At 41.1% G+C, this 19,822-nt stretch overlaps 1 protein-coding gene across 1 annotated transcript; it reads right to left on the bottom strand.

The window, feature by feature from the left end:
- Positions 1–1,347: 1,347 nt before the first annotated feature.
- LOC139471579 (uncharacterized transporter slc-17.2-like) lies at positions 1,348–18,639 on the bottom strand. The gene is made up of 11 exons (XM_071253957.1): positions 18,609–18,639; positions 14,755–15,047; positions 12,743–12,982; positions 11,711–11,798; positions 6,556–6,651; positions 5,916–6,046; positions 4,904–5,053; positions 3,800–3,926; positions 2,784–2,934; positions 1,688–1,778; positions 1,348–1,578 (listed from the first exon to the last, which is right to left on the bottom strand). The coding sequence occupies exons 1-11, from the start codon at positions 18,637–18,639 to the stop codon at positions 1,348–1,350; spliced, it is 1,629 nt and encodes a 542-aa protein (XP_071110058.1).
- Positions 18,640–19,822: the final 1,183 nt, after the last annotated feature.

The raw sequence follows: 19,822 nt of genomic DNA on the forward strand, positions 1-19,822 counted from the left end.
GAAAATAATGTAAAGCATAAAAGGTAATTTATTAGACTATAACCGTTCGTTTTAAACATCCCTAAGCTATGGAAAAATCATGTGCATGATGCAAATAATCTAAACACAATGCAATTAAACATTTCTTCTCTATGGCTTGATTTACTTAAGACAAGCAAAGGTTCTAGGATATTTTATGATAACAGCATGTCATCATCTAACTCTCCAGAATTTTGTGAGAAGTGGGAACAAGAATTTAACAATCAAATTAATTGGAAATATGTATTTTTACAATATAGAAAATATACAATAGATACAAAACTATTAGAATTCAAATTCAAATTCCTACACAAAATTATACACACTAAAAAGGAATTGTTAACAATGAACTTGATTGTTCATTTTGCAATTCAAGCATTGCTCACGTTCATATAGAATGTACTTATGTCAAAGAATTCTGGGACGAATTTAATGCTTTCGTAAATGTTATTTTCGGTCATGTTATTATTACAAAACAAAGGGGCGGTCGGGTAGCCTAGTGGTTAAAGCGTTCGCTCGTCACGCCGAAGACCCGGGTTCGATTCCCGACATGGGTACAATGTGTGAAGCCCATTTCTGGTGTCCCCCGCCGTGATATTGCTGGAATATTGCTAAAAGCGGCGTAAAACCTCACTCACTCACTTACTATTACAAAACAAGATATCTATTTTGGAGGTACAAACTTCTTATTAAATTACTTATTCATATTAGCAAAAAAAAACATTTACGTAACACATATTAAAGGAATAAAACAATGTTTTAAATCATATAGAAATATACTGATATACTGAAATATACTGATTTATTATGTCGAATTGTTCCTTGCGAAAGAAACGGAACAATAATTCCTTTCGCTAAAAAATGGAGCTAGCTTACTTAATCGATATCTCTTACAATTATTAGAATGTATCAAAGGTGAACCTACTGTCATATCACATCATGTACATGTAGTGTGATGCCTCTTATAATACGATGACAATGTACCCTCTGAAATTAATAAAAACTTTATTTTTGAAAAACGAATAAAACACATTTATTTTTAAAAATCAATTATTTCATTTTTTTATGTAAATAAACAACTTCATCAGCAAACATCTTTAGCGCACAAAGTGCGATTAAAATTGAGTTCATAAGGCACTACAGCACGTGCTACCCAGGATCTGCCGACCGTGGGCCCGAGTCCCGGGTTCTGCCCGATTCTGGTGTTTGGTCTGCCACCCTGCTTCGTGTGTTCGCGGGTTTCTCAAAAGTGGGAAGGCCTGTGGCCGAACCTGACATCTGGCTTTTCTCCCCCATTAAGCCCGCTCACAGTGCAGAGGTAAAGACAATTCACTTGTCTGGATTCCCCCATACCGCACCCGACCCTTCCATATCACCCACGTATGCAGCATTAACTTCACTTTCTGTTCTGGATTCGGGAATTTCAAGATCTGTAATTTTGTCCGAATTCTCGGCCCATGGTTGAATTTCTCCACTACCAAAAATCACAAATAAAAACGCTGAAATGACATAGACAGCTGCGCTGGAGTAGAAGACTGTCGCCCATTGTTCTCGTGTTCTCTGAAATAATAATAATAATAATAATAATAATAATAATAATAATAATAATAATAATAATAGAATACCATGTAATGTAATGAAATAAAATCAAGAATACAATTATAGCTACCTCTTGAATCATGTAAGACACGACCGTGGGACCGACGGCCATTGCTATGAAGGCTGAGGTCATGCCGGCTGAAGAGATGTATGATGCATACCTGAAAACAATAAAATCGGTTATTACATTTAATTTTTAGTTGTTTTACACACAAGATTTTATTTTTATTTCAATAATGCTTCCCTTATTTTATTTTTTTAATTCTTGTTTGCCTGACGCTTAAACCGCTGTGTTCATTTGTTTTTTCACAGCTCTTCAGTTATACAAGTCACACGCATCAACTCAATATTGCAGACAGAAGTGATGCAGGTTTTAGAAGTTTGCCCCGTTATTAAGATACATGAGCAGGGATGTTTTACCGAAAGACCAAGGGGCAATTTCATCTGATATTCGAACCTACTACCAGTGAACGTGGCAACGGTTAGGAAATGCAACTCTGCACGCTGAATTTCACAACGAAGAAACCTGTGCATCCCACCCCCTTCATATGTTGCCATTTTTAAATTTGTGAGTGAGTGAGTATGGTTTTACGCCGCTTTTAGCAATATTCCAGCAATATCACGGCGGGGGACACCAGAAATGGGTTTCATACACATTGTACTCATGTCGGGAATCGAACCCGGGTCTTCGGCGTGAGGAGCGAACGCTTTAACCACTAGGCTTCCCGACCGCCCCTTGAAATTTGTGGAACAGTTAATGCCTTTTCGCGTTAAGGGTTCGACTGCCTCTGTGGTGCGGTGGATAGCGCGTCTGCCCGGAGAGCGGATGGTGGGTGGTTGGATCTTCTGATCCGTCCGACCAAAAGACGTTTGAATATGGTACTTGTTGTTACACTTCCTTGCGCTCGTCAATAAGGGATGAATCAAGCACTGGTATGCATGTGAAATTGCGTCTTTGGGCAAGCACGGTAAAACCGACAAATGGCCTGATTGGTATAAGCAACAACAACAACACCACACACACACACACACACACACACACACACACACACACACACACACACACACGTGCATGCACGACATTTCACCACCCGTCACATAGAGGTTTCAAGCACGTGAAAGATTGCAAAAGTGTAATCAACAAACTAACTCCCAATCTCACTCACTGTGGAGCAAGGTCTACAGGGTTGACGATGCCAGCAACTACAGTGGCACTGTGGAACATCGTGACACCAGCGAACAGCGTGACGGCGATGTACTCCTGTCCTTCCCTCAGGTTACACAGACCAGCGGTGAGCACGGCCGCCACCAGGAACCCTACACAACACAGAGTTGTAAATATGTGTGTTTGTTGTTTGATGGTTAACTCTGCTCTCAGCAAAATCCCAGCTTTATGATGGTGATCTGTAAATAATCGAGTCTGGACCAGACAATGCAGTGATTGACTTCATGAGCATCGATCTACTGAACTGGGAAACGATGACATACATCAACCAAGTCAGTGAGCCTGACAACCATGTCCCGTTAGTCGCCTCTTACGGCAAGCAAGGATTGCTCAAGACCTATCCTTACCTGGATCTTTACGTAAATATGACTGCTTGCGGGGAGATAACTAATATCAATAAAACCATATCTTAGTGCTCGCTACACGAAAATCTGAGGACATCCCATTACAGGTCACGTCAGAGTGAGTGAATGAGTTGGGTTTAACGCCGCTTATTATATTCCAGTTATATCACGGCGTGTCAGCTTAATGTGGGCGGAAAGCCTGAGGTGATGCAGGTCTCAGACGTTTCCCACTTTGGTGAAACCCACGAGCACGGATATGGTGCTGATAAACCTAGGAAAACAATCGGGGCGAATCAGGATCCAAAGCCACGATCATAGGTTTCTGGCACGCCAAAGGAACGCAACTCTGCACAGCGAATTGCGACGCATTAGACGTTTGGGCCACCCTTGCAGGGGGTTAATCAATCTCATTAAAATCAAATTTACAGGTCTCGTTAGAACATTTCGCAAACATTGTCCCAGGCCAGGGTATTTAGGAGCGCGATGGATTAGCATAATGGATACCAACCGTTCTCTGGTGACTGATTACACGAATTTCCTATTGTAAAGCATGCCGTGGTATGACTTACAATGACTAAGACGTAAAACAACATTCATATGTGTTCTACCACACCTGCTGTCTGAATGGACTTCCGTGTGATGGACAGTGACGTCACGCGCTGCAGCCGGACGCTGATGTGGCTCCAGATCAGGGTTCCCAGCAGGCGAGTTACAGAAGGCAGCGAGGATAGGAGACCGTTCTGTGGGAAATACACGTGGCTGACTGATGATAAGCCTCTTACATTGTAGCCATTAATATTAAGCCACAATAGAAACATGTGTTTCTCATCACAGACCGGTCGGCTGCATCGGGGTTATATTTTTTTGCATTCTAATTTCGGTTCTGGCTCCGCATTTTGAGACTTTTTTATCCTTTCTAAAGGTATTATTTAAGATGAAACCCATTCTGGTGATCAAGGATACCGTTCACTTTAGGATGGAATGGTTGAATGACGAAATAAATTCGATAATTTCGTTTGTGAGTGAGTGAGATGGGTTTAACGCCGCTTTTACCATTATTCCAGTCATATCGCGGCGTGTCAGCTTAATGTGGGAGGAAAGCCCGAAGTGATGCAGGTTTTATACGTTTACCACTTCGGTGAAACCCACGAGCACGGGTATGGTGCTGACAAACCAAGAAACATAATCGGGGCGAACCGGGATTCGAACCCATTGTTTGTAATTAGGTGACGAGAAACTATATGAACATGGCCTTAACCAGTTGTTGAAGGCGGAATATAACCGGACACATTGGTATTTCAAACATGACCGTGTCTATCAACTCAAATCTTATTATTCACGTATTCTCGCAGTTTATGAGAACTAAATTACACACAGACAATGTCCCAGTTTCACTCACGGCCCAATTTCAAGGATAAGACCTTGTATGGAAATGGGCATCAAACCGTAAAGAAAAACGAGGACTGACTCATACGTTCTGAGCGTCACACAAGGAATGTTGGACAAGAGGACTTGATGACTTCTCGTTCCATTTTCAAAATGTCCCAGACCCCTCCTAATTTTACTGTCTTGTCACAGAGGGACAATTTGCTCAGCTGACAAGTGCGTGTAGCTACCACGTAACTCCTTCCATGTCGGGCTCAGAACTCATCAATCAACCGTCATGGCGCAATCAACCACTCCACATTCCACCAACCTGGAAACGTCCACCACTTACCTCATCAAAATCAAAATGCAGTACTGTATCCATATACAAAGGGAGATAACTGAATAAGATAGTACTGTTCAAATTGTGACTTGACATGATGGTGATGTAGGCCCAGAAAGCTTTACTCCGAGCTATAGCCAACCATGGGACCTCTCTGTCCTGAAACAGTGAGTGACTTATAGCATAAAGCACGCCTCCGAGGTTTTGATTGTCTGTCATACAGACCCTGATACAAATATATCCAACACAGCCAAAGCTATTCTATAAAGTTTGGCAAGTCTAGATTACTGCAGTATCAGGAATGATGGAGTCTCTGAGCTCCTTTCATTTTATTTTTAGTAAGATAGTTTAAAAACTTTTTTCTGTCAGATATATTCATTTCAGAAACAAGACGTTAGTGTAAAGGTTTGGTTGAAATTGTAGCACAGCGAGCGAGGGAAAATGACGCTCGCTGATTTAGCGGTCCTTGTGTGCAGTTGAGACACCTGTGAGCACCGCTTTCTACGCCAACCAAAGAACGGTGCTACGTGTGTTCCCTTTAGGTGCAGCTAAAGTAGTGTTGCTACACTGAAATAAGTGGAAAATGCACACTTTTATGAGGCTCTACTCTACACTTATAATCAGATGAATGTTGATATGATTTGAAACTTCTAAAAGTTAACATATGCTATATTTGGGATAACACTTTCTTAGTAAAGTACAGATTCTCGTACTTTTTGGGGGGTAGAGTCCCGTCCGGGATTCGAACCCACACTTGCCAGACTGAGGCACCTAATCGTCAGCACACGGGACTCTACCAAAAAAAGTACGAGAATCTGTACTTTACTAAGAAAGTGTTATCCCAAGTATAGCATCTGTTACATTTGACCACTTTCTAAAAAATGGCATTGTGTATTCTAAAAGTTGTTTAACCATCCAGACACATAATGGTTTGTAAAGTTTCACATTCGGCCCCAGACCGGAGTAATTAAGCTTAACTTTATTGAATACAATAATGTGATAACATTATATTAAACCTAACCTTGTGGTTGTCCGAACCGGTTCTGCGTGTTTTGATATAGGCCATTTCTTCGCGTGATATCCCAGCGCATGTCTCCGGCGTGTTGGTCGCAATGTACATCCATGCCGGAGACCAGAGAACAGAACAACCCCCTTAAAACAACAAAAACGCTTCAACTTAGCGCTGACTAGGTGAATGTTGTTTGGTGCCGCCTTAGCAATAGTCCAGCCAGAACACACGGGCTGCAGTAATCCAGAACATTCATCATAGCAGAGGGAATGTTTACAGCGCGAGCGAGCGAGTATGGTTTTGAGCAATATTCCAGCAATATCAGGGCGGGGGACACCAAAAATGGACTTTACACTTCGTACCCATGTCGGGAATCGAACCCCGGTCTTCGGGGTAACGAGCGAACGCTTTAACCCCTGGGCTACCCGACCGCGCCGGGAATGTTTACAAGCGTTTACTGAATATTATTAGTGCCTCAATGGTGAAGGTGCCAGATGCAAAGTATATAGTTATTATATTAGATTTTTATAAAAACTTTTTTAAAGCTTTCCTATTTAATACTTAATATTCATGGTGATATGCCTAGCCTTATTACCGACTGTAAGCCATAAATAGATACATTTCTGCACGACAGGGAAACAAAAAAACTTACCAAACACATAAAAAATGAATGGCCAACCGTTGTCGATTGGAATCATGCACAGAAATCCGCACAGGCTGAACGTAATTATGGTTGCCACGGAATAGCCTGAAACAAATACAGGTACGAGTATTTACTGAAGGAAAGTAGTTGAAATAATGATAATAATGATAATAATAATGTTTGTTGTTTAACGCCGTACTTAGAAATATTACAACTATATGACGGCGGTCTGTAAATAATCGAGTCTGGACCAGACAATCCAGTGATTGACATCATGAGCATCCACGAAGTTGGGATGCGATGACATGCATTAACCATCCTAAATCATCGATCCCGGTCTTCACGGGTCAATATAATTGTTGATTTGACGAAGCAAGAAATCCATGGTATTGACACCCTCACACGAAGAATCGTGTCAGACAATAGATCCCACCTCTTCCCTCAATCGTTTATATTTACCAATCATTATGGGAGGACGTGGTTTGATTAACGTTGGGGCTCTTCGTGACAGAATTGTTTAGTGCACACATTTATTTGTCTGATGATCCTCTTGTGAAGCATGTCAAGACTCATGATGAAAACAAGGCATTCCACAGTTTTCTAAAACGAGCCAAGGATGTGGGACATAATATCAATGTCCGTGTTGATTTTGTTGACGTTTCTGTACTGCTGTTTCTGCGGTACAGAAATGAGTGTCAACCAAGCGAAGTGCCATATCAAGTCGGCCCAGACTCAGTTTTTAAAGGAGAGGCTATCTGAACGACCACTGCATCGAGTTTATGTGCAGTATATTGAGAGGATCAGCAATCCTGCAGAGTCCTTTGCTTGGATGAAGTCGTCTGGCCTGAAGAGTGGAAACAGAAGGCTTTCTGTTTGCTACTCGGGACCAGTCACTTTCCACTCCGTCAATGTGTGATTTTGCATCAAAATGTAAACATGAAATGTAGATTATGTAATGAATTTAATGAGACTATCCAACACATTGTGAGTGGATGTCCAGCTTTGGCACAAACACGGTATCTTTAACGACATGTTGGTGTAGCTCGATTATTTTATTGCCGCCTTCACCATGCTTGTGGTTTGACACAGAGGTCCACCCATGGTACGACCCGGAATATGTAGAGGGCGTCATGGAAAATGATAAATACAAAATTCTTTGGAATAGGCCCATTTACTGCCTCAGACATATCTAGGCCAACAAACCCGATCTTGTCCTTTTTGATAAATCCAATGAAATCATTTATATCCTTCAATTTCCTCCTTTGATACTAATGTGATTGACAAGATTGAGGAGAAACATGGCAAATATGCGGACCTCGCTTTCGAAATGTCACGCTTGCATCCCAAGTACCAAGTTGTCCGACTCCCCATTGTTCTCGGTGCCTTAGGTTTGGTACCTCCCAATCTGTTGACTGACATTGGGCTGCGTGTAGAGGGGGCAAGGGTAATATGGGTAATGCAGAAGGCTGCAGTGTTGGGAAGTCTTCACATTCTCCCAAAAGTTCTGGGTGGGTTTGACTAGGCAGCGCTTCCTGGGAGAAGTTCCATTCGCTGTCTGGGCAAGGGCCCTGAGCTGATGATGAGCCTTACCAGCCTGACTGTGCCAGGATCACCCAAACCCTCTTTGCTGCATTTTGTATTTTAATAATAATAATAATAATAATAATAATAATAATAATTGGTTGTCAGTTTATTATGCGTAAGTTTCTATTCACAAAGTGAATTAAATCATTACCCCAGGCAATGTCTCAATGTACACTCGATTTCATTCTCAGCTCCCTGGGAATAATAGAACACAAGCTGCCTATGAGGTTAAGAGTCACATTACCATCTCATCCGACCAGGTACCTATTCACTGCTGGATCAACAAAGGCATCTTTCGTAAAAAGTCACTTGCCTTATAAGACACCACATGTAACATGTGTTTTAGTGTGGAGTGGCATCGAAGACCAAGACTGAAGCTGTCAACACCCACATCACTCATCTTCGCAATCAACGTATATTAGTATATATGTTACAGTCAATGTATTTAATCAATCATATTTAATATGTTTACTGACTGAAAATATTGACTCACTCAGGCTATGGACATATTGCCTAAAATGTTCTGTCAGTTTACACAATGCCTGAATAATGACACTGGAATTTAGACAGATCGACTGAAATGAATTAGACTCCATAATTATATTTTTCATTTGGATCAGTATGTAGTTAAAACAATATACTGGAAATAATCTGTTGTTAACAAATGTCAAAACATCAGTTATTATCTTTGTTTTCTTAATAAATAAAAGAGTAAAACAGATTAGAAGCCAAACAGTTAATTAGTCAAATAACACATGGCAGTGATCTAAAACAGTCTCGTCAAAGCAAAGAACCTGATTCGAAGCCAGATAAATACAATAGTTACATGTCAAAAGAATAAGTGACAGTGACCCTTACAATAATGTGGACAGTAATACCATACCATTGCAATGTCAACTTGGCTACATCTATGAAAACATTCTCTTACTTACAGAAGTAACTTTGATCTTCGAAAGTTCAAAATAGACTCAAATAAATATAAGTAGAATACATTAAGGACACCACTTTCGCCCCTTTCGGAAACACATTAAATGGCCTGGCCGGGCCCGTGTGCGAAACACGCATCAGTCGGAAAGCGCACGTTAAATCTCCAAAGTAAGTAAGTAAGTAAGGAGTCTTATTCATTTCAGTCAATCTGTCTAAAATCCAGTTTATTTTTTCAGGCAATGTGTATATTGACTGAAAATATCAATGAAAATGACTGAATTTCAGTCAATATACAGATTGCCTGATCATAGACATTGGCTGAAACATGTACATCTATTCAGTATTGCTTCTATGTATATAGTCAGTGCTTGTTTACTTGTTCTTTAACGCCGAACTTATATCAAGGCGGACTGTAAATAGTCGTGTCTGGATCAGACAATCCAGTGGTTGAAATTATGAGCAACTTACCACAACGTCGAAGTAGTGTGACACGCAATCAACCGAGTATGATGCATTTCATCACTTGGTCCATTTAGTCGCCTTGATATCACAGGTTTCTGCAACTTCCTGGGGCAAGAAAGTTAACTGACTGTAAAAGTTTCCTCCCTTGCCGAACTAAGCTGCAATTTATGCAAGTCTATGCATAGTCCAATCAAAATCGCGAAACGAAATCGACATCCGGTTCGTAAACAAATTGGATTTCAACGTGCAGATTTCGGTCGACTGCAAAATTTGCAAAAGATGTGTACCGTCAACTGGGCGATGACACATATTTTCCAAAACTTTTCATGATATCAATATATCAAGGTGCTCACGTGATTTGATGCACTTCGCGAGGTAAGACTCGTTTTATTACAATATATATCTCGATCAGATCGTCTTGACTGGGCGCGGCCATTTTGTTTGGAGCAAATGCAAGTGATATGAGAGGTGGAATCTATTTGGTCAATAAGAGGGGCATAGAAGGGACATAACTCGTAAAAGCCACTGTTGGCGCTACGACGGAGCCCAGAACTTTCAGTCTAGTTCGGCAAGGGTGAAAACTGGACTTTTATAGTCCGTTAATGCCCTTGCCTCGGGAAGATGAGGTTCCTTGGAACCTGTCCTAACCCGAAACACCCACAGGGACATCTTGAAGTCCGTTTGAAATGTTTTACCACCTAAACTACTGGTTAATATCCGGGGTAAAATGGGTCTTCAGCAACCCATGCTTGTCAAAAGAGGAAACTAATTGGATTGTGTGGCCAGACTTGCTGACTCGTTAGATGCCTGTCATCGTTTCGCAATTGCATAGATCGATGCTCATGTTAATCACTGAATTGTCTGGTCCAGATTTTAATATTTTAGGACCACCGTCTTACAGTGTGGCGTTAACAACAAACAAACAAACGTCATAAATTTAACTCATCATATAAATCAACGTATGCATTTCATACTCGTAAAGAAGTCGAACGTTACATAAAAAGACGATTGATCGAGGTTATGTGCGAAAACATGAATAAAAAGAATACTCATTTGACGATATCGGAGGATCTGTTGTCAAAGAAACCATTTTTAATTTGTTTTGCTGACAGGTAACTAAAAATGCCAGTGAAAAACTAAATCTAATTGTACTATTGTTGTAAAAAGGAATTAAGGATAGCGGATTCTTACAAAAGTTTGCATATCGGTTTTTCGATTCATTCATCAATGAACCAAGAAAATCCACAGTCAATCCTTATAATTAAATTTGACAACATAAAGATGTGTTATCTACAATAGTTTAACCCAAAACCATTCCAGGTGTAGGAATACATGCTGTGGCGTGACATGAATCAGGTGATTGTTTAATTTATGCACATAACTTGACACGCCCACAAAGTCAGGAGCCAATCATCGGAGAGTAAGGATTTAAACAAAGTTCATTGAACCTGTCCATCAAGGTAAGAAGTGAGAAGAACTGTAACTGTCGGGCTGTCACGAACCGAAACAAATAGGTCAGGAAGAAGACGTCTGTTTCAATGACTAATAGTTAGTAAACGCCAGACTCAAACAATACTTTCCCGAGAACTGGAAGACACAGTTCTAAACATGCGAATTAGAAATGAAACCCGAAGACATGAAATTTGTGGAACCCAGGCGAGCAAGCCTGCACGTTTGATCTTTCATTCCTTCTCGGCTTTCGACCTCAAAGGGTAGTTTGGACATTGAATATGCATGAATTTCGCTAAATGCCCCTTGTATGACGACACACGTGAGCAGATTGGGGATTGCTCGACCATAATATTGGGATTCCCCGACATTCCTCGGTGGGCGCGGCTTAAGTTTTTTACATTCATTGGGAAAGGAATGCAATAACACTTGATCAAATCAGCTTATCGGAATGCAGGAATAACAATGAACACAACGAAAATTTAATTATTCAGTGTTGTGAAGAAAATATTTTTGTAGAGAGTAGTCTCACAATTTCATATTTTTTTGGTAATGCCCGCTTCAGTTGCCATTTGACTTGTCCCGGAATGCCACGAATGGTAACGAATGTTTCCGGGACAACGCGAAGGGTCGAGCGTTGACGAATGGCAGCAAATCGTCTCTTTGGGCAGTGTAGCTTCGGAAAAACGATGGATTGCTGGCCGCTGATTGGACATCAGTTGGAATCAAAAGCTATATTTACCAGCAAAACAGAAAGCCACTATCTGCTGTGTTTCATGTGATGGTGACCATTGGAGCCATAGATCAAAGGATGCCGGTATTAGAAGGCCCTGTTACAAATATAATTAGACATGAACCATAATATAGAAAAGATCCAGATTAAAGCACCCTAAAAGTGACTTCGCCTGGCTTAGGGTGGGGTAGGGGGGTAGGTTTGTGGCAGCCGGGGGACGGGTCACAGGTGGCCCAACCATCTAAGGCGCCTCTGTGCAGAGTTGCGCCTTTTTGGCGTGCCAGGAACATCTGATTCGCTGACTATGTTTCTAGGTTTGTCAACCCCGTTTTACAAAGTTAACTGCGAACAGTAACATGCCTAACAAAGATTTGGGTTGTTTTTTCTCATAATAACCAACCATTCTCAAGGGCAAGCACGTTTGCTATGCATTTGAATACCAAAAACGTCACACGACGCCATCGTCACGTTCATGATTTGGTGTCTATATTGGCGGGACATGTTTAGGAGCGTCAGTCAGACATGTTGGGGTATTCGTGTCAGGGACCAACCTTTTTGAAAAAAACAATTAGTTTATTTTAAACCCGAGGACAAAGAATACATACCAGGTTTGTTTTTCTTAAATCTCAGCCTTAGAATATTAAAAAATCGGTCCCTAATTACCGGAACACAGATTTGACTAACAACGTTCTAAATTAGCATGCAGTGTGCAACGCCAGTGGACTAGGACTAATTTCTCGACTTCTACGAAATGCAAAAGTTCTTATTTCACGCAATGAAGTATTTCATAGTCGTTTACGTCAAACGTTTACGATTGATTTTTGATCTTCCAACAACGTTTTTGTGTGCTTTAATATTCAGATTAATAAAATAATCAATAACGACAATCGATTTATTTCAGAATGTTTGACGTTCAACTACCCCACAATCATTCGTTCCAACTCGCCCCTTTCCGTAACCGTCATCCAGTTTATCCCGGAATGGCACAATTGGTCACGAAATAATTTAATGTGTATAGTTAAGCAAATTTACTATACTTACGTTACAAAATCCCACGCATAGCCGACATATGACCGCTAGATATAACTGAGTTCTTGCAGCGAGGGGTATCAGGACTGTCATCGTGCCGAATGTAAGAACACCAAGGAAGATAACTATTTTTGCACCAAACCTTCGTGACGCTATGCTGCCGACACACGATGATATGATGCTGGTATAGAAGGGAGATGAAATAAGAAGTCCTTGTATCTCGCTGCTGTAATCAAACTCTCCCTTGATAACCTGCAAAAATAGAGGACTCGCACTGAAATGTAATATTTAAATAAGATAGGACAGAAAGGACATGAATCCTGCAGTTAGATCTAGGTACTGTGTGTGAGATGGGTCACCAGTTGCCCATGCCTGTAGGTGAGGTGAGGTGAAATGGGGTTTAACGTCGTGTCCAAGATTATTGCACTTATATAGCGACGTGCCTGTACGTGCGTGTGTTTGTGTGGCTGCATGTACTAGTCCGGACTGATGCCGATTTATAGTGCTAGCTCACTGAGATACCATGTCGCAATTTAACATGAATACCCCACTCAGACACAGTATACTGACTCCGAGCCGACCAGTCCTTGTTTTAGCCCCTTAATGCCGAGCGCCAGACAGGGTAACAACAAGTGCAATCTTTTAACGTCTTTTTGGTATGACGCGGTCGGGGATCTAACCCCGGACCTTCCGCTCTCCGGGCGGACGCTCTACCACTAGACCACGGAGGCGGTCGCCCATGCCTGTAGCTGCAGTAACCGTACCTCTGTGTTTTGATTTAGACGTGTTGATCTGCAATCTCATTAAAATCAGATCTTAGTTCTCGCTACCGCTAAACAAATATCTGAGGACATCCCATTATAGGTCACGTCAGAGCGTCGCTTACCAGATCATGAAAGTGACAGTCGGAATGTGATTTAATCGTCCAACCTCGAAAACTTTAACACGGGGTATTCCGAACGATAGTTACGGGTTTAACGACTAAATCCATACAATCTAGACCATATATTTACCATTCCAGAATGTTCTTTTGTTCAGGTTTCAAATTTTTAATCGATTTTAATTTTTAATTTTTCTCAAAATATGTTTCAAAGCGTAATCGGCAATTTGAAATTTGTTCCGTAAAGCACGAGAAAGCTCCCTTCTTATTGTCTAATGTAGACTTCTTGTCAGTCCTTCCATTGGTCGGTCAAAATACGCCCAAGGTCGGTCTGACGTGACCTGTAATGAAATGTCCTCAGATCTTTGTTTAGCGATAGCGAGAACTAAGATCTGATTTTAATTAGACTTGTGGCTCTGCAGAGAGCTTCAGGCTGTTCAGAGGTATTTTGCCAATATATTCCCCATTCGGAACACGCCGCACTAACAATCCTGCCATGGTGTGCATGTATCGTAATCCCACGAAAACTGCAACACGATTTGCCTCCTCAAACACTTGCCTTGAAATATGTGAACTTAGTTGTGAGCGAGTTGCTGATGCTCTAGGCAGCGAGTGTGACTGACATTTGATCACTTGTCCTCATGATATAGTTAGTTGTGATTCACGCCACTTTGAACAGTATTTCAACCCTATCACAGCTTCTTTGCATTGTATGGAAGGAAAGCCGGAAGTGAAGCAGATCATAGACGTGTGTCACCTTGTTGAAACCGTCGAGCACGGGCTGACAGACCATTAACCATATATAGCAGGGCAAATCTGGGATTCGAATAGTAAGAGACCCAACTGTCCACAGTGTTATCTCGCTGGAACTGTGCTGAATGCGGCGTTGAACAATACCCATGATTAGTTAATCCGGACACTGTTAATCTTGAAACTTTTACAGCAGGACATAACTCCGTTTCCAAAACTCGTTAATCATGTCAGGGAGCTGTAATTCAAAACTTCGATGTAGAATTTTAAAACAATTAATTCCTTACGTTTTGAGACATTCCCCACAAAGAAATTAAGAAATGTTTACAAACCCAAAGAAAGAAAAAAGACAGATAGTTACATTATATGGTTTAGTTAGACCCTTTTAGTTTACCTTCGTGATGTTTGTAGTGTTTGGCGACCTGGTACTGTGGATGATGGAAGAGTTAGAACGATGCTCGTCCGTGTCAGTGGGGTCATATCCGACCTCAAGTGTAATGCCTCGTGTCATACACACGACAGCAAAGTTCATACAATATTCCACTGCTTGCGCGAGAATACACGACACGACTAACAAGTACGCAAGACGCCATCGAGAGGAAGTGTACTTTTGGAGCACTGTGGGATAGTTGTCCGGTAGAGTACCGCCATCTTTGAATCCATTGGTGGTAATTCTTGAGTCTCTATCTGTGAAAACAAGATAACCTTGATCCAGAGGATCAACACGGCACAAGAAACTTTAGTAGCACACCTTCCTATTGATGCAAGTACCTGTCCTGTCATAACGCGCACATGTGCAATCCAGAACAGAAAACAATTGACCCGTGAGGATTCCGGGGTAGAATAGGTCTTCAGCAACCCATGCTTGTCCTAAAAGTCGACTAACGGGATCGGGTGGTCAGCCTCGCTGACTTGGTTGATGCATGTCATCGATCCCAATTGCGTGGATCGATGCTCATGATATTAATCACTGGATTTTCTGGTCCAGACTCGATTATTTACAGACCGCCGTCATATTGCTGGAATATTGCGGAGTGCGGCGCAAAGCAACAAACCAAGAACAACAAACAGAAAACAAATTGTAATTTGCAAGTTGTACCTTCAGAATCAGGAATGGTAATATGTTTACTCCTGTTTCCTTGCACGTCAATAATTCACAATGTCCAAAAGGGCTAATATCTCGCTAAAGGGAAACTGGGTCAACGTTACCCTCATATCGATGTGCTACACGTACCATCTTTTAACATATTTTGGTATGACGCGGCCGGGCATACTAGTGGAGGTCTGCGTGAGGCACGCCCTAAGCTACACTGGCTCAAAGTCACTCATTGTAACCACCCATCCTCGTTAGTCAGTGTTTACGATGACTGCCACTTGAGCTTTACACATGGACCTGCCATGAAATCCTTTAATACGGCGCACAGTTGGATCACATGGTGCCGCATGGCAACCAAAGAGGCCCCAGTATTGGTGTTTCTCAGTTGATTGATTACTTTAATCTGTTTTGAATATTACTGATAATGTAACTGATGTGGATTTTGTTGCGCTCTGCAAAGCTGTTATTACAGAGCATCCAGTTAAAATCATGAATTGTCATGTGTGAGGGTGCTGATAGGTTGCTAAATCAAGATATAACGGCTGAAGAGGTTTCAGAGGCCATAGATTCCCTCAAATGTGGGAAAGCAGCTGGTCCTGGTGGTATTTTACCAGAGATGATAAAGTATTGCAGTGATGTTTTACTCTCACACCTTCTAGTTCTTTTCAACAATATTCTACGCAGTGGTAGTTTTCCAGATCAGTGGTCTAAAAGTATTACTTTCCCTCTCCATAAGAAAGGTAATGTCCATGTTGTTAATAATGGTAGGGGCATTTCCTTGATGGATATATTACCCAGGTTTTGAAAAACAGATTAAAGCATTTTGTTAAGTTATATGATAAGCTCCCAGTATGTCAGTTTGGCTTCCGAAAAGGATATTCCACAGTGGATAACATGCTAATTTTTCAATCATTAGTGCAGAAATATTTGTCTAAGTCACAAGGAAGATTTTACTGTATGTTCATAGACTTTCAGAAAGCTTTCGACTGTAAAATAGGGATCGTCTTCGGTTTGTTCTGCATTCAAATGGAATTCATGGGAAAATATTTACTATCAAACAGGACATATATTCTGAAACTCTTGCTTGTGTTAAAATTTCAAACAGTACATCTCAGATTATTTTAACAGTCTCAGTGGTGTACGACAAGGGTGCGTATTGAGCCCTCTTGTTTTCGTTATTCATAAATCAGTTGGAAGAGGGCATCCAACAGTGTGGTGGTAGGGGGATATTTGTACATGAGGAATTACTGGAACTGGATGACTCGTGTATTTTCCAGATTCAGTTCTTGAACTACAGGAGAAGATTGATGTATTACATAAATCTTGTAACAAATTGGGTCTAAAAGTTAACACGGATAAAACTCATATCTTAGTTTTTCGTAATGGTGCTTCCCCGTGAAGATCCGGGTAAGAATGGGTCTTCATCAACCTATGCTTGCCGTAAAAGGTCACTATGCTTGTCGTAAAAAGGCGACTAACGGGATCGGGTGGTCAGGCTCGCTGACTTGGTCGATGCATGTTATCGATCCCAATTGCGTAGATCGGTGCTCATGATATCAATCACTGGATTGTCTGATCCCGACTCCGATTATTTACAGACCGCCGTCATATAGCTGGAATATTGCTGAGTGCGGCGTTAAACAACAAACATTATTATTATCATTATTATCATTATTTCAACTACTTTCCTTTAGTAAATACTCGTACCTGTATTTGTTTCAGGCTATTCCGTGGCAACCATAATTACGTTCAGCCTGTGCGGATTTCTGTGCATGATTCCAATCGACAACGGTTGGCCATTCATTTTTTATGTGTTTGGTAAGTTTTATGGTGGTAAGTTAAGGAACTACGAGAAATGGAAACTAGGCCATTTGCCTGTCAAAGTTTCTACATATTACAGTTAACAGTATTACAGTATTCACATATTACACTGAAAGCAAGTAAAGCTTTAATTCCTATAAAACAGCTCAGTTATAAACTTCGAAATATCGCTCTTAAAGTGTTGTTTAAAATGTTCGACTCTCAGATTAAACCTATTATTTTATATGGTTCTAAGATTTGGTATGTTCAAAAATGGTTGTTTCTCGAACGTTTTCAAGCGACGTTTTGTAAATCTGTATTGGGTATTTGTTCCAAATCTACAAGTGATGCAGTGCTCGGAGAATGTGGTCGATCTTGTATTTATATTGATTCTTACCCAAGATGTTTAAGATACTGGTTTTAGCTTCTTAATATGTGTCGGAATTTCAAGGTGCTGGTGATCCTGAATATTTGTGAGTTTATACTGAGGGTTAAGCAACTGTCATGCACAAACATGGTATTCTGAAGTGTCTGGATGCTCGAAATTAGAACTGTATTCATTATTTAAAACATTATTATCACTTGAACCGTATCTATTAAATGTATTATCAAAAGAAAAACTACGTATGCCTACCCTTTTACGTATTGGAGAACTGGGAATTATGCATGAAACAGGAAGGAGGGATGGCATCGGATAAGACACTCCGGTTTAGTCTATTGTGTAAGTTAAGGACAGTTGAAAATGAAATTCATTTAATTCTTGTTTGCCCTATTTATGAAGATAATCGCTCAAAATATTTCCCATATTTAGACTTTATTACTGGTAATAATCGTAAAGACATACATAGTTGGAATGTTAAACTCTGATGTAAACTGTCTTGAGAACGTAGCCAATTATGTTCAGAAACTCGCAGGGTAACCCGGTAACATATGGCGGTCGGGTAGCCTAGTGGTTAAAGCGTTCGCTCCTCACGCCGAAGACCCGGGTTCGATTCCCGACATGGGTACAATGTGTGAAGCCCATTTCTGGTGTCCCCCGCCGTGATATTGCTGGAATATTGCTAAAAGCGGCGTAAAACCATACTCACTCACTCACTCACTCACTCACTCCTTACTGGTAAATATTATTTCATGCAGCACTTGATGTGAAACTAAATTGTATACATCTGTAAGTGGACCTGCTGCCTTATAACTGAATAAACTGATTGATTGATTGATTGATTGACTGAATCCTTGTCGTTTGAGCTACAGTAGATCAGGTGCCAGTACAAATCAAGTGGTATACTGGATGCCTTGGAGGATGGGGCGTTGGCAACCCCATATATAATATAGATAACACACCAAATACATACTTTCAGAAGTAGCTGCTTCCTGCGGTGACATGTCGACCACAGCAGAAGGATCCAACAAATACCGCTTGCATATGTAACATGACCCAGAAAGCAACCAGAACCATGTGTCATCACACAGACTTTAATTTGTCACACTGCAGACTCTCATAAAGGTCATGGCTGGATAATGGTCTCCGGTGTAGCCCCTTATATACCATGCGATTATACCGGCCTCGATTATCCGGCTTTCATAATGGGATGGAGATATGATAATAGGCTGGATAATCGAGGATGGGCGATAACTGGGAATTAACGTCGACATGTGTATTTTCAAAGAGACATAACTTCAATGATTCACTTAAACTTGTATATTTTAAGTTTAACGGTACCGTCCTGATTAAGTTTATATTTCTATGTGGAATAGAACAAGTGATGTGGGGGGAGAGGGGTGCCTGTTCCATGTTACAATGTCTCATTAATAAGGTGGTGGGGAGGTGAAATGGGGTTTAACGTCGTGTTTAAGATGTTTGCACTTATATAACGACGTATGCACGTGTGTGTGTGTGTGTGTGTGTGTGTGTGTGTGTGTGTCTGTTTGTACTAGTCCGGACTAATGCCGATTTTATAGTGCTAGCTCACTGAGATACCATGCCGCAGTTTAACATGAATATACCACTCCAGTATACTGTCTACGAGCCCACACTTCCCTGTTTTAGCCCCTTAAGGCAGAGCGCCAGGCAGGGTAACAACAATTACCATCTCTTTTACGTCTTTTGTTTATGACGCGGCCGGGAATCGAACCCCTGAGCTTCCGCTCTCCGGACATTTGCTCTACCACTAGATCACGTGGTTACATTCTGAGGATGGGCAGTCAGGTGACTGTGAGCGACCATATTAGGCAAGCGTGTACAGGGAACATACACTACCAGTACGAAGTGAAAGAAAAACACGTGCAGATGTTGTATTCAATGCGCTATTGACGGTCACTGCTAAATACAACCGCTCGCAGTCACTTGATTCTTACCCAGATTGTGACCACGCGATCGAAACTCAATGATGATGTTTATCACTAAGAAAATTTACATTTCTTGAAAAGCGCACTTTATATTTTTTGTCATTCACTTAATACGCATAAGCACACATGCAGCTGTGTTTGGTAATATATCATCGTGATATTTCGTGATTCTATAGCAAGTGGCGAGGTGAGTAACTATGGTGTAACGCCGTTTTTGGCA

Source organism: Haliotis cracherodii, unplaced genomic scaffold (assembly GCF_022045235.1).
Source record: "Haliotis cracherodii isolate W230 unplaced genomic scaffold, xgHalCrac1.p SCAF_23, whole genome shotgun sequence".
NCBI classification, from domain to species: domain Eukaryota; kingdom Metazoa; phylum Mollusca; class Gastropoda; order Lepetellida; family Haliotidae; genus Haliotis; species Haliotis cracherodii.

What these genes read in the sequence shown, in the direction of transcription:
- LOC139471579 (XM_071253957.1), bottom strand. Translation starts at nt 18,639, where the DNA reads ATGTCACCGCAGGAAGCAGCTACTTCTGAAA. An exon ending in GGAAGCAGCTACTTCTGAAA is followed by an intron (nt 15,048 to 18,608) that starts GTATGTATTTGG and finishes TTGTTTTCACAG; the next exon opens with ATAGAGACTCAAGAATTACC. An exon ending in GAAGTCCATTCAGACAGCAG is followed by an intron (nt 2,935 to 3,799) that starts GTGTGGTAGAAC and finishes TGTGTTGTGTAG; the next exon opens with GGTTCCTGGTGGCGGCCGTG.